Source organism: Onychostoma macrolepis, chromosome 19 (assembly GCF_012432095.1).
Source record: "Onychostoma macrolepis isolate SWU-2019 chromosome 19, ASM1243209v1, whole genome shotgun sequence".
NCBI classification, from domain to species: domain Eukaryota; kingdom Metazoa; phylum Chordata; class Actinopteri; order Cypriniformes; family Cyprinidae; genus Onychostoma; species Onychostoma macrolepis.
This window is the reverse complement of record NC_081173.1, coordinates 6,440,860-6,463,828: the sequence shown is the minus strand read 5'-3', so window position 1 is coordinate 6,463,828 and position 22,969 is coordinate 6,440,860. Positions and strand designations below refer to the sequence as shown.

Below are 22,969 nucleotides of genomic sequence, written 5' to 3'. Positions count from 1 at the left end.
TAGTAGTTTATATTTTGAAGTATTTATACATACTTCAAAATTTCATTCTAAAAAATAAAAATAGGAAAATCTTTTAATAGTATCCTGATATCCACAAAAAGCAGGACAACCATTTTCAACATTGATAATAATAAGAAATGTTTCATTCAGCATCAAATCAGCATATTAAAATGGTTCAAGGGAATAAACTACATTTGAAAATATTAAAAATTTAGTAATGTAGTAATAATAATAATTAGTGCTGTCAAGCGATTAATCGCGATTAATCGCATCCGAAATAAAAGTTTTTGTTTACATAATATATGTGTGTGAACTGTATATATTTATTATGTATATATAAATACACACACATACATGTATATATTTAAAAAATATTTGCATGTATATATTCATATTAATATCATTTATATTATATATAAATTAATTTAATATATAAACATAACATATTTTTCTGAAATATATACATGCATTTGTTTGTATTTATATATACATAATAAATATACAGAGCACACAAACACATATTATGTAAACAAAAACTTTTATTTCGGATACGATTAATCGCGATTAATTGTTTGACAGCACTAATAATAATGTAATAATATTTCACTAAATTACTGGTTTGACTGTATTTTTCATCAAATAAATGCCGCCTTGATAAGCAGAAGAGACTTCTTTCAAAAACATAAAAAAATCGTTCCGACCCCAAACTGTTTTGAACAGTAGTGTTGTTACAAAAGTATACAGTATAGTATAGTTACAAAACCAGATCCTCCCTTCAAAAAACAATCACAAGTGGCTAAAGTCGCATTTCCCATCAATAACATTCATCAATATGAGGTGCAAACAGGTGTAAGAGACCACAGAAGCATAGAAAGTATCAATCATTTTCAAAAATTGAATAGCTGAAGGGATGTTAATCGTTTGATTTGTGGGTTTCATTGCTAATGATGTGAGAATAAGCACTAGTTTCCAGATGGTTGTACTGATGGATGTACCCCCCTGCAGTCACTGGCCTTTATGGCTACACTCTCTGTCTGCTATAATGCCGCTTTAATAGCTCGTGGATCAATAGACGCCCAGCCCATACATACAAATATATGTGGAACAATATGGCATACATCTACATAATATAACATCTATAGTTCGAAACACAGGATGATTTCTGAAGGAAAATGATTGATGTTTGTCCATTCAAAATGCACTGATATACAACTGAGATGCGATTAGGTGTCTGAAAACATTACATTCAGTTACGTAAAGTATTCTTATAAAGTATATTATTGTTGCTTGTCTAAAAACCCATTTGTAGTCTCACAGTTACACATGCGCCTGCAAAGGTCTCACAAGTCGAAAGCTCATGTATCATCTTAAATGCCAAAAAAGGTTCAAAATGTCAACACAATAAAATCAGCGCCTCTTTGACTTGGTCTCGGAAAAACTGTGGGATAATAGCTTCACTGAGCTGGAATTGACGCCAGCGCTGCCACTCTGAAACTGCTTGTATCAATCACAGGAACGCTTAACCTGGGGCAAAATCCTTTCTTTTACCTCATTTCCTAGATCAGGTTTGTGCCTAGAGAAGCCGTAGGAAGCCTTTCGCCCACAATGGCCGCCGCTAACCGTAAAACATCTTGGGAGATCCATAAAGGTTCGAGCGGCATCTCATGGGAATGATTAAGTTTAACGATCGCTTTGTCGCATAACAGCCCAGGAATATGATGCCGTTCACAGGCCCAGCCACACCCAATACTGAACCAGAATTTTACTATGTAAAGATTGTAGTGATGCACCGAAATGATTTGACTGAAACAACAATTGTCAGTTTCTGATTAAATATTTTTGGAGGGATGAAATCATTAACAGAAACAGTGACATTTTAATTAGTCTTTCTCTCATGGTGCATTTTGACTGTGTCAAAGTTTATTTCATGCACACAATGTGGATAATTTATGACAGGTAAACATGTCAGCTGTGTGGATGCTATTACAGGATTAACAAAACTGATTGAACGTTTTTATTCGATATTGATATGCATTCTTGGTAACACTTTAGATTAGGGAATGCATTCACTAATAACCAAGGGTTTTCCCTCAATAAACTCCCAATTTGCTGCTTACTGATAGTAAGCAAGGTAGTTGTTGTAGTAGTTATATTTAGGTATTGTATAGGGTTAAGGGATCTAAAATATGGTCATGCAGAAAAAGGCATTAGTATGTGTTTCATAAGTGCTAATAATCAGCCAATATTCTATATGCATGCTAATAAGCAACTAGTTAATAATAAATACTGTTCCTAATCTAAAGTGTTACCGAATTCTTACATTTCAAGATCAATCTTTTAGTGCTGTTTTCAGTTGATGCATGAACAAAACTTGATAAAAGATTATTTACTAGCGTTCCTCCCATCCAATAAATTGCGATAAGCTTTATTCTTTGTTACTTCTGATATGTAACAAAGTTTCAGTTTATAGATTCTGTCAATTTTGTTATGAAATTCAAACAATAAATACTTTTTTGGTGCTCTTTAAAAGAATAGTTAACCCAAAAATTAAAAATTGCTATTCATTCAAGATGTAGATATCTTTTTTCTTCAGTAGAACAGTAAAGAAGATTCTTAGCTGAACTCATGGTCCTTGGTGTTTCATAAAAAGCAAGTCAATGGCTACCATCACTTTGAGAGTCAAAAAGAGCAACACAAGCAACACAAAATGAATACCCATGGCTCTTAACGAAATATTGAGGTCTTATGAAGTGAAACGTTTGGTCTGTGCAAGAAACTGAACATTAATTACAACATTATTACCTGTAATCCAAAGCCTCAAACAAACTGGGACATCCAATTATTTTCCACTAACTGGTTCTTTCAGACAGTTTAGTCATGCAATGGCCTAACATATTACGCAATGAAAGTACTCAATAATGTTGTGAAACATGGATGTTTTACATGTCTAAAGCATATAAAATGAATAATCTGGTCTTCATCAACTCATATGAAACTTATATCAGCTTGCATCGTATCATTTTCTCAGTTCAGTGACAAAAAACAGCATCATATGATCATATACGGCAGTATTTTGGCTCATTTTGAGTTGAAGTGACTGTCAAGCGTCCGAAAGTGAGTTTTGATTGAGTAACTTGTAGATCTGTGCTGCTCGAGCCGCCAACCATTTCAAATGATTCAGTCAGATTTGGTGAACTGGTTCAACTAGTTCACCAAAAAGAACCGGTTCAAAAGAACGAATCATTGGCAAACCAGACATCACTCCAGACTGTTTGCCTGAAGCTATGGATTACAAGTAATAATATTGTAAGTAGTGTTTAGTTTCTTGTACATACTGATTGTTTTGCTTCATAGAACCTTAATATTTCGTCAAGAGCCACGGGTATTATTTTTGCATCGCTTATATATGTTTTTTTTTTACCGTTAGTCTCTAACCTGCATTTTATGAATTACCAAGAACCATGATTTCAGCTAAAAATCACTGATCTACTCAAAAAAAAACAATATGTGACCCTGGACCACAAAACCAGTCATAAGTAGCATGGGTATATTTGTAGCAAAAGCCAACAATACATTGTATGGGTCAAAATTATAGATTTTTCTTTTATGCCAAAAATCATTAGGATATTAATTAAAGAAAATATTTTGTAAATTTCCTACGGTAAATATATCAAAACTTAATTTTTGATTAGTAATATGCATTACTAAGGACTTCATTTGGAGAAATTTTAAGGCGATTTTCTCAATATTATTTTTTGCACCCTCAGATTCCAGATTTTCAAATAGTTGTATCTCAGCCAAATATTGGCCAATCCTAATAAAGCTTATTTATTCAGCTTTCAGATGATGTATACATCTCAATTTCAAAAAATTGACCCTTATGACTGGTTTTGTGGTCCAAAGTCAGTGGTAAATACTGAATTTCCAATTTCATCCCAGAATTTTAATTCGGTGTATCACTAAAGATTAAAGTCACCCAAGATATCCCTCAATCCTGTGTAAGGTCAAGAAGCACTCACCTGTGTGTTCCTCTTGCTGATTTGCTGGGTGATGTGCGCCCGTCCCGTGCTGGGATCCACACCCACCAACGGCACCACCGCCTCCCCGATAACATCATCCCGTGCAAAGCGATCGAAGCTGAGCACCAGGAAGTGCAGCGAGAGCTCGGGCAGCAAGCTGTACGGGATGCCGTAGAAGGTGAACGTCTCATCGAACACGGGCTCCAAAGTCTTCCTCAGGACGCGCGTCTTCACCCGGTGCTTCTTCTCGGGCAGGATGGTCATCTTCACGTAGGGGTCGGAGCTGCCCGCCTGTTCGTCCACTGCAGGGAGCCCCTGCGCTCCTACGATGGTCACGACGAGGGCCTTCTTGGGGAAGTTGTAGTCAACGGCCAAACTGAGCGTTCCCAGAGAGGGGGAGTCGAGACTGTGGGGCGACGCTGTCTTACTGGGTGCTTCACTGCTGCTTCCAGAGCTGCTCTCCATACAGCAGTAGTCGGCCCGGATGGGCAGCGCCCTCTCCAGTCTGGGAGGTCCCACAGGCGGTACCAGGTGGTTCATCTGTAGGTGTGGGGTACCACCTTCAAGATCCGCATCCACAAGAAGCACGTCGCTGTTTTTGGACCCACGACCCCATTCTCTCAACAGGGAGCCCGATCCTGAGCGCCGGCCCACCCGTACGATCTTCTTGTTGTTGCTGAGGGTCTCGGGGTAGATGCTTATGCCTTTGAGCATGTGGATAAACTTGTACGGGGGGTCAACGGGTGGGTCGTAGGGGCCGCTGGTCAGCTTGTACGCGCCTGTCATTTGACGATATCGCCGCTGACAGCATGTCCAGAGGAAAACGGCCACAGTCACGGAGACGACCAAGACCCCTGCACCCAGAAAACCCGCAAGTACTGGGGACACATCTGAAAGAGACGGAGACAGAGCATTAGATCACTTTAGCAATCAGCATTTATACTGACAAGCATTTATTGTACACGCCTCTGTCCCAACTGTTTTGGAATGTGTTGCAGCTGTCAAAAACCAAATTTGTTCATATTCACAAAATATAATTACGTTGGTCAGTGAAAACTTTGGAAATCTTTTCTTTGTACTTTTGTCAATTAAATAAAAGTGCTGAACAAATCACAGATTCTTGATTTTAGTGCATTTCACAAAATGTCCCAACTTCTCTGGAATTGGGGTTGTGAACCAAAATATACATGAATGTCATTTATACCGAAACTTGTACTGTATATCATGTATTTAAATATACTTGTCATTACACATTTGTAATGATGAAATGGCACTTTAGTACTTTTTAAATATATTGACTTTAAAAGTAATATTTAAAAAAAAAACTCTATAGAGTTAAAATTATAATCTTAATCTATAATCACTTTACTTGTGATTGTTAGTCAGTATATTAGTCAGCATATCAAAATAAGTGTACTTTAAAGCACGACAAAAGATTATTAAAACAATGATTTAAAATATACTATAAATAAAAATTTGAATTTATCACAATGTGCACTTTTACTTTAAGAAACAGTCATGAAAGTGTCTCACACTTAAGTGGCATTTTATTTCATTAATATTATATTATCTGCAAGTAGAGTTTCATAAAAAAAAATATACTGTATATATACAGTATATACTTTGTTTGAAGTACACTACAAGTGCACATTCAATACAATTAAGCATCTTTATTTTTCACAAGGGACATTGTGATTATAAATTAAAGGAGTCTCAGATTCACAAAATCACACTTTAATCACACTAAAATTGGCATGAGACTTTGATTCACAAATAACTGACTCGAGACGCATGACATTTTTTTTTCAGAACACTGTTCTCTCGACCCTCTCTGTCATGGTCATTTCATGCCATATTCCTTAGGATGGTGGATCAGAAAAAAAATAGCACACAACAAACACAGCCTCTGTTTAAAAGAAAATACAAATTTTGTGAAACTTTTCCACATAAAGCATCATCTGATGCTAAAGGTATAAATACAGGTAACTACATGTCATGAGGGCAGGTTTAGAGTGACGGTTACATCCATTTACTATAGGGACAACAGAACTTTCCTATTAAGTGGACATTTACAGAAGAATAAACATTGTTCATTGTTTATTTTTTAAGGTAACTGGCCCCTTACTTGCCACCTAGACAATAAATAAACACTCATTTAAAAATGTGAATGGTATTAAAGATTTGTAAAACATTATACATTTTCCTTTAGATAAATGTAATGTAATAAACAAGGAAAATCCTAAAAATGCATGACATTGCCGCATGTGAAAAGGCTTGTAAAACTATTACCACGTGGAATTTGAGACTTGACTTGTGAAACAAAACTTCGGATTTGGACAGCGATGTGAACATGCCTGCGTTCAAGATAATAAAACATCCATATACAACATCACACCACAGCAAACTACCATGTGTGACCTTGAACAAATACATAAAACTAGATCTCACAGCAAAGCACAGTTTGCAGGCACCCACTCGTTTCAGAACGGCAGTTTTTCCCCTCAGGCTGAAGGTTTAAGATGCCAGAATATTGCAGAAATGGAGCAAAGCGTTCATTCATACTGTGCAAGCCATTAAGTTGAGAAATAAATATACTTGAACTTGGGAAACGTTTAAAGCCATTGTTTGAATTTTTTTGTTAGCGTACTGTAATGTGTTGTTTGTGCTTCTAATATGTATTTTGGACAAGCAATTATAGAAATGATTTGAATTTGTTACTGATTTTCATGTTGTCTTGCCTTTTGTCTATATGTACGACATGAATTTTTATATACAAAATAAGCATGCAGAGAACACCAACCATTTTAACATGAATGAATAGCATTACCAAACCACAGAAAGTAATTTCATGCAGAATCTCCTACAATCTTTGCGTATTAGGCACAAAGTATTTTTACATTAAAAAATGATACACGTTACCTTCAAAATTTGTATTCAAACAGCATCATTACTGCAGCAGAACTCAAACTAAATACTGTGCACAAGTCATTTCCTTCATAACTCCTAACTCATTATAGTTTCGTTTGGACTGTGACCCACATTCATAGAGAGTTGTAGGTGATAAAGACTTGGATGAGGTTTCTAGAGAAAACATCTGGTCTCAAAGTGAATTTAACAGAATAACAAACATGGCCACTGATGGCCTCAAACTGAGGTGAGAGACTGACCCAGTTAGATGCAGAACAGAGAGAAACAGGAGAGAACACAGAAAAAACAGCAGCAGCGCTTCAGGTCAGTTCAGGCAAAGGCAAAAACATGAATACGAAAAAAGAGATTTATGGAGTATAATTACAGAACTTGTTCACGAGGAAGAAAAAGCGCACTCAAATAAAAAAAAAAAGAGCTTTCTAGGTATTGAAATTATCATGGTAATGAAAAACTATTTTCTGGGTATTGCAGGATAATTCTTGCTCTTGGCTGCAGCTTGGATTCTTTCCTGTTTAATTCATGACTGTTTGCTTCTTGCTTGTTCCACAGCCATTTGCTAGCTAATGGAGCTGATGCTGAGCACAGCAGTTATATTTATGATCATGGATTCTTCATTGCAGTCCATGAGAGGATCCAGCAGTAACATTCACCTGACTGGAGTATTCACACAGACCCAGTCTGAACACACAGATGTCTCTACTGTTTCATTAAATGAGGCAAAACTGACAGCGCCAACAGAATCTGCTCATTTATATTGCTGTCATAACTGGCTCATTAAAACACACATCCCCCAAAACGTTCAAATGTCAGCAACAGACCATAACAAGCTTAACCGGGGCTGGCAGGTGCTGCTTTCACCCCATGCCGCAGGGCATTCAATTAGGAAACATCGCACTGTGGGTCCTCTGCCCAAACACCTTTAATAACAGACACAGAAACACGCTAATGTCCGGAGGCTTAGGACAACATGAAACATTAGAACCCCGTTTTATTTCAATAATGTAATGCATTTATGAATGGAACAAGATATTCAGCTAGGAAATTTATGTTGATTTTATTCATCACATTTGGTTGGTGCACAAAAAGTGGGCAATTCACAACTTGTTTGAGGGTTTGACCAGCAAATGCCCCCCATGATTCTGACAGGGCAATCTCAGCAATTCGGTGGCCAAATATTTTGGTAACTGGAACTGGTGCTACTTTCATAACTCATAGTATCTCAGATTTCACCTAAGCGCAACTGCCTTCATCCTGAATCTCATGGTGTGTTCAAGTTATGGCAGAAAGATTTTACAAGTTGAATGCAGATGAACAACACAAAATTGTAATTATGAGTGAGAAACTCAAGATTTTCTTTAAACTCAGAGTTTCTGAGTTGGGTGCAATTATCTAAGTTGCATGTACAAAATATAATAGTATTGTACTATAGATTATAGAACAATTCCATTTACAGCATCTTCATAATCTGAATAAAAACATAAAGCAAAATCTCACCTGATGCACATACTTTATTAATTATTTTGTAGATGTAGAGTTAGAAATTGTTGGATTTTATGTAGAAAAGGTACACTGCCATCTTGCTCTAACCAAAGTGATTTGAATGCTCACAACTCATAAATATAAATTTACCAGGACATAGTAAATGACCTTTAGTCATTACTGCAGTATTGTTTCAGTATTCATCGTTTTGGTAGGTCACTTGTTTTGGACATAGTTTAGTTTTTTTTTTTTTTTTTTTCATTTAAAATAACCAGAAATATACAGAAACCAGTAATACACAGAAATCACCATAACATTATAAAATTTCCTGCACAAGTATTTATTCATTTGTATTTATTAATCAGTTTTATGATGGCTGATAGCAAATTTATACATCACAATGTTTAATTTAAAGATTGTAATTAACGCATACATAAGAATATCTGAAAATGTAATTAATATATATATATATATATATATACTAAAATAATTAGAAATAATCGACAGGTGAAAAGAAATGATTTGAACTTGTTACAGTCTGTAATATAGATGCTTAGAAGCTCCTGTGTGTCTGTCAAAATAAAAATCCAGATGAGTCCGATGCTTATCAGCCAAACAAAAGCTCATACGATTGTCTATGATAATTTAAAAATTCCAAGTATATAGAAAGTGCTCAGGAAAGAGATTGAAATTATCCAAAATAACTATTTTACACCAAAGGAGTACAAGGAGACAGGGATCTTAATAAAACACAACACAACTACAATACTGGACAAGGAACGGGAGGAAACACAGGACTTAAATAAACAGATAATGATTAACTAAAACAGAACAGGTGTGAACTAATTAGGAACCAAGGAAAATAACAAGCAAAGAGAACTCAGGCACAACAGGAACAGAACACTAATAAACTGAACCAGAACATAACTAATAGTGACTGCATTAACTATTAAAGAGAATAATGAAAATGTGCCATCAGTTACATTAGCCTAAAACACGGCCAAGATGACATCATCAGAAAATGGAAGTTGTTTTAAAGGGCACCTATTAGGCAAAATTCATTTTTACATGTTGTTTGAACATAAATGTGTGTTGGCAGTGTACACAACCACCCTATAATGATAAAAATCCACCCGCTCCTTTTTTTTAAATCCCTATAAATCATAAGCAGTGTCTCAGAACAAGCCGTTCGCAGAATCCATAAAATATGACGTCACATTTTACACACCACACCCACGACTGTTGATGGACACTGTCGTATTAGCAGAGACCCCGCGCTGAGTGAGCCATACACAATCCTCCATGTTTATCTTCACGTTAGAGCGTTTAAAAGCAGCATTCAAGTAAGAAATGTCTTATTACAGCTATAGAAGTTATTAAATCAAGAGCAGTGCCAAACCAGTGCCAGCAAGGAAGCCTAGACAGTCATTAGAAGGGACCAGGGAGGGGCAGGAGGGTTGAGCCAGGGAGGCTCAGGCAGTTCAAGAGTCCCAGCAGGAGGCCAGGGCGGAGCCGGAGGGATGAACCAGAAAGGCTCCAGCTGAACAGAAACCCTGGCAGACGGCCAGAGCGGGGCCGGAGGGACAGCCCAGGGGATCTCTAGCCAGACAGGAACCCAGTTGGACGACCAGGGCGGGGCCGGAGGGACAGACCAGACGGGCTCTAACGCTTCTGGAGACCCAGCAGGTGGCCAGGGCGGAGCCAGCAGCTGGACGTGCAGCAAGGGCGGAGCCCACATCAAGGACAGAGCCAGCAAGGTATTCCTCAAGGGCGGAGCCGGCAGGGTAAGGAGCTTAGGTGGCGCCGGCATCAGAGCAAGGAGCTTGGGCGACGTCGGCAGAGCAAGGAAGCAAGGACGGCTCTGGGACGGCCTCTGGGCTGGCAGCGTGCTCCTAGATGGCCTCCAGGCCTTGTGGGACGGAGGAAGCCTTCTCCGACGAGAGCGAGGTGGTGGCATTACAGCCTCTGGGGGCGCTGCAGCCTCTTTAGATGCCTCTGGGGGCACTGCAGCATCTTCAGCCACCTCTGGGGGCGCTGCAGCCTCTTTAGATGCCTCTGGGGGCACTGCAGCATCTTCAGCCACCTCTGGAGGCACTGCAGCCTCTTTGGCTGCCACCAGGGGTGCTGCAGCATCATCAGGTGCTTCTGGGGGCATAGCAGCAACATCAGCCACTACTGGGGGCGCTGCAACATCTTCGGTTGCCGTCATCAGCTGCCTCTGGGAGCGCTGCAGCGTTATTGGCCACCACTGGGGGCACAGCGGCATCCTCTGCCACCTCTGGGGGTGCTGCAGTGTCAACGTTTCCGGGTCATTGGAGGGCTGGGGCTTCCACTAACTGCAGGTGGAAAGGGGGGACAGTCAGTGGAGTGCGACTTCGCTTGGGGTGGGGTTTCAGGCTCCCCACGATGGTAGACATGATAGACGAAGTCCCAGATTCCCCTGCTTCTCCATCTCCCACAGGCTGATCGAGGCAGATGTTAAATACCTCCTTAATATCAGCCTCATTGTAGTCCAGATTGTCCACCTCAATGAGGAAGTCGCAGGCAAAGTCCCCTGCTGACGGAAATAGCAAGCGTTTACTTGCTGGACCATTAGCTGGCGGGTGGAAAAAGGAAGATGCCCATCCTCTGTTGGCCAGTTCTTACTGTCAGGGTTTGGGTAGAGGGATGAGGCGAGGACTGATGCAGGAGAATGGGCTTTTATTGGCAAAAATAAACAAAACAAACGAACTAAAACTACCCCGTAGGGGAAAAACAGGACAGCTGGCAACAAGGCTTGGTAGGGCAAGACAAGGCAGAGCAGGACACAACATAACCAGGGTTGATACGATGACGAACTGGCACAGGACTGCAAACACAAGGAGAATAAATAGGGAGCAAATGAGGAGGGTAACGAAGGAGGACAGGTGGGGCAAATAAACCAATAATCAGGTAACAAGACAAGTGGGGTCAAGACAATTGACATGAGAGCACATGGCACACAGAAAACAAAGACAAAAGCCATGTGCTCACACGAAACAAAAACACAAGCAGCTAATGAGAATACTCATAAGCCGCATGTTCATACAAGACATGACAACATGAAAGCACGCAGCCAATGAAAAACACAAGCTGCGTGACACACAGCACAAGACAAGAAAAGCATGTGGCCAAACACGAACCACGTGCTACACAAAACACAACACACATGGACAGAAGAGCGCGCGGCCGAGCAAACTCGAGACCACATGCTCACACAACAAGACAGAACATGGAGTGCAAGTGTCCAAACCCCGACAAGAAATCGAAACTCAGGACATGAGTGCCAGGATCCGAACACCACGCTCCAACACGAAACAAGGCACGAAGACGAGAGAGCGCACGGCTCGAGCACACTCGAAACATGAAAACAGGACATGACGGGAGTGTCAGGGCTCTGTCACAAAACCATGAATAACACTAGACCGAAGTGACAGAACCCTGACAGATCTAATATAAACATGCGATTTCTTTCCCAGGTGTTTACCTTCACAGACATAACCGACTGTGCTTTTGTAACTCATGTGTTTTAACATTAACTTGTGTGTATTTGACAGTTTAAGCACAATAAGACATGAAAGAGAACTTAGTTTAGTACTCACATGTCGTGTGACAGTTGCTTTCTGTGCGTGTGCTTCAGATGTGTGCAGTCAGAAAACCCTATATCAGTAGTTTAAACTGATATGGCTTTGAAATGCATGATAGACATAATAATCAAAACCATACAGATGTTTTTTAGCAGAGTATCTGAGGTATAAGCTGTAAAGGCACAGCCCTATTCTGGAAAAGGGGGCGGGGAGCTGCAGCTCATTTGCATTTAAAGAGACTTGCACACAAAATAGGCATTTTCAAAATTATATAATAAATGATCTGTGTGGTATTTTGAGCTGAAACTTCACAGACACATTCTGGGGACATCTGAGACTTATATTATATCTCGTAAAAAGGGGCATAATAGGTGCCCTTTAAAAAACGCACTGGCTGGTTCTGTGTGTAGCACAGTCAGTTTTAAAAGTGCTTTCTTTGATAGACTTGCGTCCACTGGCTCCATTTTCTTTGTCATTCCCTTTCTGTCTCATCCTCTTTCATTTCTCCATTTACTGACTTGACACTCTTCCCTATTCTCTTTTTGTTATATTCATTTCACACCCTTCTTTCTTCGCCCCTCTCTCCTCCCCTCCTCTTCTCTCATCTCCTCTTTCCTCTTGCCAAACTCCGAACTCCAGGGCCTGGGGCGGTGAAGTGCTCGGGTCGCCGTGGCAACGACAGGTCCCTTTCTTTGCTCACGGCAGTCAGAGCTGACTGGAATTGTGAGTCGGGCCCAGCTTCAGTGAGCTGATGAGAACAGGATGTGCTCTCCTGCCCCACACAACAGCCTCCTTAAGGAAACAACAGCCAATGGGAACACAGAAACCAACCACATGCCTGAGCAACAACACACAACAATAATGTCTAAGGAGAAAAGCCACCAAAAACACTTCCTGCTGAAAATGTAGTTTAATGAGACAGTATGTCACAAAATAACATAGTTAAATGTGTTCTTTGTACTTTAGAATAATGATAAAATAAACTACAAAATTACCAAGTTAGAATTACCAGACTACTTTCAGAAGTAGAACATGAAAAAAAAAATGGCTGTAAATACCATTTAAACAAAAAACATGTACACTCTAGCATACTTTTAAAATGAGTACTTATTACAGAAATAATATACTTTAAAAGAATATACTTAAATGTGAACTGAATGTAATGTTTTCAGAGATTTAATTGAACGTTATTTGCTATTTAAAATAAAAATATTTTACAGTTATTACATCTTTATATGTAATTTCATCATTACTTATTGTCTTTGAAATATGGTTAAAGTTACTGCTGAAGGTACTGACAAGTATTTATGGTAAACTAAAAATACTTCATTTATTTCTATTGAAACTTGTATGTTATTAATTTAAATGTATTTGTAATTAATTACACATTTGTAATGAAGTTGCAATTTAGTACATTAAAATATATTAACTTAAATGAAATGTCAAAATACACACTACAGTTAAAATTATAATCAAGTACTTTACATGTGCTTTACTATGTTAGTCAACACATCAAAAAAAGTGTACTAATTTAAAGCATGACAATGTCTACTTAAGTGTGTTAAGAAACAGTGATGAACGTGTCTCTTGCACTTAAGTGCATATATAGTGTGTATATATATATATATATATATATATATATATATATACTTTTAAGATTTGAAGTACACTAAAAGTGTACATTAAATACAGTTAAGTGAACTTCTTTTTCATAAGCTTAGAATCTAAAGTTGAGTGGAATTTCATGGAAATTTTGTGGACAAAAAAAAAAAAAAGAAGTCCATTGCCTGTTGTTTATAATGTAGCGATGTATGAAGCACAGCTCACACAGAAGTAACTTTCAAAGCAAGCAGCTTTCTGTTGGCTAGCATGGTGAATCTGTTTTGACCATCTTGAACCTGCTACAAAACCGGCACAAAATTCCAGATTACATGGTTTCCTATTGAAATTACTGGATTTTGCCCACAAAAAAATCATCAAACAGCGTTCAATTATTATATGCAAACACCAATGACCTTAAATGTACTCACCTCAATTTCTACAAAATGTCTTACTTTTCACTATATCTCAGACTGTCTGTGTTTACTGCATTAAAACATGTACATTAAGTCTCAATTATACACTATAGCAAACATGTACAAACATTCACTCCACACACAGCATTCACCACATTTCTGACAGTAAATGTAGTTGCTTTAATGTAAAATATCAGTAATGCTCTGCTGGCCTCAATCTGAGAGGAAGATGGTGTGTTGCATGTCTATTACTGCAGATCACCGACTGACTCATGCAAGACCCTACAGGTTTACCGAGACCTCAATTAAAATAATGTGATAAAACATTTAATCTAAGGTGTTAGGTAATGAGTGATGGTTGCTCATGGAAAACTTTTAATTTGACATAATATGCACTTTTTAAAAGTGTACTTAAGTGTGTTAAGAGACTAATGAAAGTGAACTTTCCTTGAGCGCACTTAAGTGTTCTTTTATTTCGTTAATATTATATTATCTGCAAGTACAATTTATTATAAATATACTTTTAATAAGATTTTAAGTACACTAAAAGTGCACATTTAATACAATTAAGTGCACTTATTTTTCACAAGTGTATGACTTTGTTCTTTACTTTAGTAGGATTTTTTTCATGCGTTTTATAAAAAAATTTCATAGGAAAACCACATCAAGCCTCTCCTCAATAAGTGACACGATTTGGGGCTCAATACTTCAGTACAGGTAAAATCACTAGAGAATGAGCAATAGTAATATTGATGCTTGCATTAAACATTAAAGTTATCATTTCAGGTTCTGCATTGAGAGTAGTGAGAAACATCCAGACATTTTGTGGAATGATCAGCACATAGTCGTTTCATAATAAAAGACAAAGAGATGCGTAAGAAGGAATGAGCTATGGTGGGGGAAAAAAATTATATAAAGATACTGCGTGACAGACGGAGAAGAAAGAGCGATAGGGAACGCTAGATTAAAAAGAACAGAGAGACATAAGACGTTTGAAACTTCTGATTGAAAGCAGCATCTCAGAACACAATACAGAACTCAAAAGAAATTTGTCATTTTTCAGTCATGTGACTGTAGAGTAAATGCATCACTCTGACGTCTGCCAGCACAGACGTTTAATACTATTCTGAAATGTTTGTCCCTGATTTCGACCCCGTTGGCTTTATATTTCCTGTCATTTTACCTCAATTATTCGGGCTTTCTGTTTTTCCCTCTCTTTTTTTTCCCCCCAGCCTCGGTTGACCCCGCCCTGCTTCAGTCCACACAAAGGCCGGACCCTCCCCGACTCAACTGGATGCAATACGCCCCCCGGAGGGACTCCAAATCACATGATGTCACTTTTGGCTGCATGTTTAAAAGCCAGCTGCTTCTGTTGCTTAGAAACAACCCCTCTGAGAGACGAAGAGTAGGGGAAAAAATCATTTTGCCAGCTGATACACCCAACTCTCGCTCTGGTAATTGCTTTATAAATGATAAATTAGCGTCAGTATTCTAGCTGAAATCTGACATTGTAGTTACAAGGAAACAAGTATCTTAATGACCTCTGAATAACTATTAGCGGTGGATGCTAAAGGTATTACTATTGCTCATGTTTATAGTTATGGATTGAACAAACATCTAACTATTAGTATTACACCTTTCTGATACAAACATGAATGAGACCAAATCAAGTGTGCTGTTACTTTTCAGTAATAGCAATATCATTAAACTTTTGTCATTTGGACGTCATTTGGACATTAAAGGAGCCACAACCTCCTGTGAAAAATAAGTGCACTTAACTGTATAGAATGTGTACTTTAAATCTTGAAAGTATATTTAAAAAACTGTACTTCAAGATATTAATGAAATAAAAAGACAATTAAGTGCACTTGAATAGAGACACTTTCATGACTGTTTCCTAACACACTTAAGTACACTTTTAAAAAGTGCACTTTGTAACAATCTCATATTAAAAGTTTTACTTTAAAGTACATTTTAAATCATTATATTTTAAAGAAGTACACTTATTTTAATGTGTTGACTAACATACTAAAGCACACGTAAAGTATATTATTACAATTTTAACTGTAGTGTGTTATTCATTATTACATTTCAAGTTAACATATTTTAAATGTACTAAGTTGCAACTTCCTCTTTAAAATACATGACATAAAAGTTTCAATAGAAATTACATTAAAGTACATTTTAGTTCTAGTCAGTGCATTCAGCAGTAAACTTTAACCATATTTCAAAGACAATAAAAGTAATTTTGAAATCACATATAAAGATGAACTTAAGTCCAACTTAAGTAGGTTAAAAGTCACTCTTAAGTTCAACTAAATACATTTAATGTAAATTAAACTATAACACATTTTTATATAATTGCAATTAACTTTAAGTGTCTGGAAATATTACATTTAGTTTGCAGTGTATTATTTTAAAGTATATTATTTCCATAATAAATACTCTTTTTAAAAGTACACTTAAGTGTCCTTTTTTTTCCACAAACGTCAGAAAAGTCTGAATATCTGGTCTCTGATTGGTCAAAAACCAAACTTGACCTGGAACACCTTAGCAACCACCTTAGTAACACACTAAAATAGCAACCAGCATAGCGCAACTTCTACACACACGAACATCACTTCTGTTTTTTTCATTACATTTGAATTTTAAATGCGACGTCTTTTAATGCTCCAGAATGTGCAGCGGTCTCTCAACAGATATTAATGTACGTCAGCGAAGCTCATTCCTCAAAAAACCAATACATTATCTGCGCCAAACACACGCCTCTGATTATGACACCCTCCATAATGTGCTCCAGGCGCACAACCGTGAGCCCAATGAGTGTGTACGCGTGTGGGCGCACATGATTAATAAGCTGGACAAAATGGCCCACAAATGAGAAATGATGGCATTGTCTGTAGTCACAGCTGAGCTGGACGGCAGGGTGGAGTTCGTGATGAGTAGAAATGAAGAGAAAGCAGGATGGGAAAATGATGAGGTTAAGAAAAGAGCATGTGCTGGTGGCGGAGCGGACAGGTGTGAATAATGATGCTCAGCACTGCTAGACTCTCGGCTTTCGCTCGTTCTTTTGTTTTCGTTCATACGCCACCCGCAGTTTTGCTCTCTGTTCAGCAGGATCACAAAGAGGTTTAGTTAGCTGCCATGTCAGGATGGTTCCTCTCCATATCTGCTGTCAGTGGTAATATGACAGTACCAGCAGGGTAAGAACGAGGATCAGCTGCAGTCGTGTTGTGGAGAGACACTGTGTGCTGGATTTCAGCGGGGACAGAGAAGACGTGTCACTCTGACACCAGTCACACGCATAAATCAAGCCATTGTTCAATCACTGCAGCTTCACACACCCTCTACACACACACACTTAAGAGAGAGAGGAAAAAGAGGGTACAAGACATATACACTTTGCAGATATATGCAATAAGCTGAGATCAAATATAGTCAAGAACTTCACTTCAAAGCCTCTCTGTTCAAAAACAACTCTTGAATTGAATTATTAATTATTTATTCCTCTGCAGTAAAAAGGGTTGGGAAAGGGTTGGTTTTAATTGCTATCTAACAGTCCAAAAAATAAAATAAAATATGTCCACATAAGACATTCAGACACTCAGTGAACTGCAGAAACTTCCATCTAAAACTGTTAACCTACAAATGTGCTTCATGTGTAAATTATTATTTATATAATTTAATAGTGGAATAATTCTTAAATATTTAAGAATAATTACATTTAAGGCAGAAATGTTATATAGCATCACAGAATCAACCTAAAAAAATATTGTTACACAAATAAAACTAAGCAATAGCAATAAACTCCTTATAAGGAATTTATTACTATTGCTTAGTTTTATTTGTGTAACGATGTTTTTTGTTTTATTTACTAATATATATATATATATTTGGCGTAACACATTGACTTAAATATGAACTATTTTCTTGTAAAAATACTCAATTATTATTATTACTAATTACTACTAATACTACTACTACTGTTATTACTAATCATTTCTGAATGTTACCAATAAAGTAAGGCAGTTTTTAATCAGACTCAAGAAATATGACGTCACTCTATCTGCGTTTGCTGGCAACATTAATAATCCCAATCAGATGGTGAATCTCCATTAAACAAGCAAAAGAGAGCTGCTATTGACGTTTGAGACTTGACCTGGTCACCTTCCGTCCTGAAAGTATTTTCTCAATCCTATTTTGCTCATGAAAATGATGTCCTGCAAAGTCAATCGATTCTCTGCTCAATCAATGAAGGCACTGTTATTATCTGAGAGGACTAGACATTTGATTAATATTGATACGGACTCAATCTGACACAACTCTGTTTAAATACAGAAACCAGGTTCTTGGTTGGTCATTTTCAATCATTTCCACCCTTAACCAGGTGTGAGTTGTTTTTTCACACTGAAAGCAAAAGTCGTGCAACAAACTCAGAATGTAATAGCTGTGTAATGTAAAGTTATGTGGAAGTGGGATTTTGGACCAATGATATTTCAGGGCGGTTGTGATAATACAGTGTAAACAAGCTACTGACCACATGTCTGGAGGTTTGTGGCATCAGTATCTGTCATCGCCAAGTTAAGATACAGCGATATACAGTCTTATGTCATATATCAGCATTCTAGTAAACACTTATGAAGTGTCATAACCAGGCAATATGATGCAATAAAGTTATTATTGATAAAAGCTCTTCCTGCTAATCGGAATATCAGTACACTATAACATACTTTTAAAAAGAGTAATTATGGAAATAATATACTTAAGAGTGAACTGAGTATAATGTTTTCAACACTTTGATTAAAAGAAAAAGTATAGTTTACATTTATATTAAATGAATGAATGAATGATGCATTTATTTAGCGCTTTATTGTGTATTGCTGTACACCCAAAGCACATTTACAATCATAAATGCAATTAGCTGCACTTTAGAGTGCTTTTTGAGCCACTTAAGTAGGTCTTAAGTTCATGTATGAGTTTATATCTAAACTCATAATTACTTTGAAGTGTGCTGCTGAATGTACTGATAAGCATTTATGGTAAAGTAAAATAAACTTTGAAACTTGTATGTATACATATATTTTAATATATTTTAATTACACACATGGCTTATAATCAAGTACTTCACATGTGCTTTAGTATGTTAGTAAGCATATTAAAATAAGTGTACTTCTTTAAAGCACAACAAAGGATTATTAAAACATAATGCTTTAGAATGTACTTTAAAGTAAAGCTTTTATTTGTATAATCTGAAATTACTACAAAGTGCGCTTTTTTAAAAGTGTACTTAAGTGTGTTAAGAAACATAGTCATGAAAGTTAGCTTAAGTGGCCTTTTATTTCATTAATATTATATTACCTGCAAATACAATTTATATTTTTAAGATCTGAAGTACACTATAAGTGCTCATTCAATACAATTAAGTGCACTTCAAGATATTTTTGTTGTACTGGATAGCTCCGCCCACAGTCTAATCTCATTGTCCAAAACCCCATTTCACATAACTACATGCACATACATCCAACATGTCCTGATTTTCTATTGTTTCGTCACATAAAACAGCATTTTTGCTTTAAGAGCGGACAGACAAATCACAGAAAACCTCTAATAATGAAGGAGTAAAGGGTTATACTTCCTTCATGGCTTCAGAAATCCTAAATCTATGTTTATCTGGCTGGACTGGTTCTGGTTATGTTGTTCTCGAGCGCACATCTTGCTGCTGATTCCGTCTCCAGGCAACTCCCACGCGCTGAGTTGTGATCCAAGATGCCTCAGACGTGTTCCTAAAATACCTGACCCAAACTACATCACACGCATCCACCAGGAAACGCGTCAAAACTCTCCACCTCCCCCAGAGCATGACATAACCCCCATAAAGACTCGCACAAAACAGCTAATCAATCTGGCAGATGAGGATAATTATGATAAATAAAATCATATTTGAGTTTTTACTGAATGTTCTCGGCAATGTTTTCTGGGCAGTCCATTAGGCTACAGTGTATTTTCATATAATTTTTATATTAGCCTATATTGTATTATAGTCAGTAGGCAACTCAAGCAACAGTAATTGTTAAAAAAAAAGACATTGAAAATGTTGCTATTCATTTTTCCATTCAATATTTTGCCATTCAAAATTGAGTGGTGTTTTTGACGTAGCATATCATAACCGTTCAATTCTGTTAAAATCATCTATGCTCTGTGGTATAAAAAAAGGCCCAATAATAAAAGCGTGATGAGAAATAAAACATGGTCATATAAAGGTCTATTATACAGATATTCCATTTTATAATGTCTCATAACACACCCAATCCTAATATATTAGCATAAAACAGGATACTTGTATAGTAATATGTGTGACCCTGGACCACAAAACCAGTCATAAGCAGCACAGGTATATTGGTAGCAACAGGAAAAAATACACTGTACTGTAATTATAATTTTTTCTTTTATGCCAAAAAAATCATTAGGATATTAAGTAAAGATGATATTTTGTACCGTACCGTAAATATATCAAAACTTAATTTTTGATTAGTAATATGCATCGCTAAGAACTTAATTTGGCAAACTTTAAAGGCGATTTTCTCAATATTTAATTTTTTTTATTGCACCTAGATTTTCAAATAGTTGTATCTCGGCCAAATATTGTCATATCCTAACAAAGCTTATTTACTCAGCTTTCAGATTATGCATAAATCTCCATTTCAAAAAATGTTTTGTGGTCCAGGGTCACATATGATACATAGTAAATAAATAATAATATATGATCACAACATGTGTTCGTTGTAGGCTACTGTTTACTGTGGAATAGGCCAGCGATGTCTAACTGTAATTTAACTGTATGAAAAGATATAGGAATAATCACAATACAGATTATATGGCATTACGAATATCGTTGTAATGCATGATATACGGGTGTTATTACCCATGTGCCAGCTAAAAATAAAGTGAATAAAGCAGCTCGCGCTGACGCTCGCGCACTCCACAGACATGACGTCATGCACGCAGTGCCACAGCGACGCGAGACTCGAGCTGATCCAAACGCGTCCTTTCTGTAGAAAATACATTTATTTCTACTTTGAAACTCTTTTTAAATGGCATCGGTCATCATATGACACAGCATGCGTGTAGATAAACACACTTCATGCGTCCGTCAGGTGAATCATGTGCGTATGTTCCGGTGCTGCACTTCAGCTTTACATACTGTGATTTTATATTTTAGGCTACCTATTTTATAATCAGTTATTTCCTGGCCTAACTCACTATAATACAATATAATATAATAAACCGATATAAAAATGGCCTGTATAGGCTACTGTAAATAATGAACAGAAAATATTGCTCCGAATATTTCGTGAAAAAATAAAAATAAAAAATAATAATAATCCTGTAAAACTGATTCCGAGATGAATTAAGAACCGAATAAACAGGTGGCGAATCATTCAAGCTGGTGTTTCTATAGCGTCTCTATGTTAAAGCCCGGATCATTACGCAAATATAGATAGAGATTCACTTACCATATGTTGGTTTTAAATTAGTTATCTCAGACATTTTGAATTCCAATGGCTTGGCTGTGATCAGAAAACAAAAAATAAAAAGCAAAGGGAATGAATTTCTATTTGATTTCCATGAATTTCTTCAGGCCGATCCTCCAGCTGAATGGTGGCCGAGCTGTGGATGTTTTCTTCTGTGTCTGCGCGCTGCTTAAGGATGCGCTCCGCCTCCTCCTCCTCCTCCTCCGCTCCAGATGCGAGTGTGATGAAGATGATGGTGGTGATGAAGATGATGATGCTCAGGGCGGATGCAGCGCCGACTCAACCTAAAATCATATGCAAACCATTCAGCTCCCCCTACAGTCTAGAATGGGGAAAAAACAGAGCACACCCCGAACCTGAAGTCCTATTCTTACATTATAGCCTACTTTATAAACATTATTGATGTAGATTTCATTTTAAATGATATATTATTATAATATTTTATTTGTAAATACACAACATTTTTATGTTAATTAGTAGGCCTACATACTAATTATATTATTGTATAAAACTAAATATTAATTTAATATTTATATAAATATGGACTCTTTCACCAATTAATGGATTTACATGTCTTTTCCAGCTGTTTGTGATTACTGTTATTTATAAGTGAATTATTATTATTATTATTATTATTAATAATAATAAATAGAAAAATAAAATATATACTAATTCTTATTTTTATATATGTGACCCTGGACCACAAAACCAAGTCTTAAGTGTCAATTTATATAATAATAAATAAGCTTTCCATTGATGTATGGTTTGTTAGGATCTGACTATATTTATCCGAGATACAACTATTTGAAAATCTGGAATCTGAGGGTGCAAAAAAATCAAAATATTGAGAAAATCGCCTTTAAAGTTGTCCAAATGAAGTTCTTAGCAATGCATATTACTAATCAAAAATGAAGTTTTGATATATTTACGGTAAGACATTTACAAAATATCTTCATGGAACATAATCTTTACTTAATATTCTAATGATTTTTGGCATAAAAGAAAAATGGATAATTTTGACCCATACAATGTATTTTTGGCTATTGCTACAAATATACCCCAGCGACTTAAGACTGGTTTTGTGGTCCAGGGTCACATATAATATTTTATTTCTATAAATATGACATGTCTTTTCCAGCTGTTTGCGATTACTTTTATTTATAAGTGAGTTATTATTATTATTAATTTAATTAAATTTTAAGAAAATTACATACTAATTTGTTTTTTGTATAAATATGAACTTTTATACTAATGAATTTCCATGTCTTCTACAGCTGTGTGTGATTATATTTAATTCTAAGTAAATTATCATTGTTAATAATTCAATTGAAAAAAAAAAAATATATATATATATATATATATATATATATATATATATATATATATTAAAA

General features: G+C 36.6%; 1 protein-coding gene across 1 annotated transcript in view; it reads right to left on the bottom strand.

Moving 5' to 3' along the window:
* syt11a (synaptotagmin XIa) overlaps positions 1-21,798 on the bottom strand; it is a 30,822-nt gene extending 9,024 nt beyond the window's left edge. The window contains exons 1-2 of the mRNA XM_058754195.1: positions 21,561-21,798; positions 4,020-4,909 (exon numbers count right to left, since the gene is read on the bottom strand). Coding sequence (XP_058610178.1) covers positions 4,020-4,909; positions 21,561-21,594 — 924 coding nt within the window. The 5' untranslated portion in view covers positions 21,595-21,798. The remainder of the gene's footprint in view (positions 1-4,019; positions 4,910-21,560) is intronic.
* Positions 21,799-22,969: the final 1,171 nt, after the last annotated feature.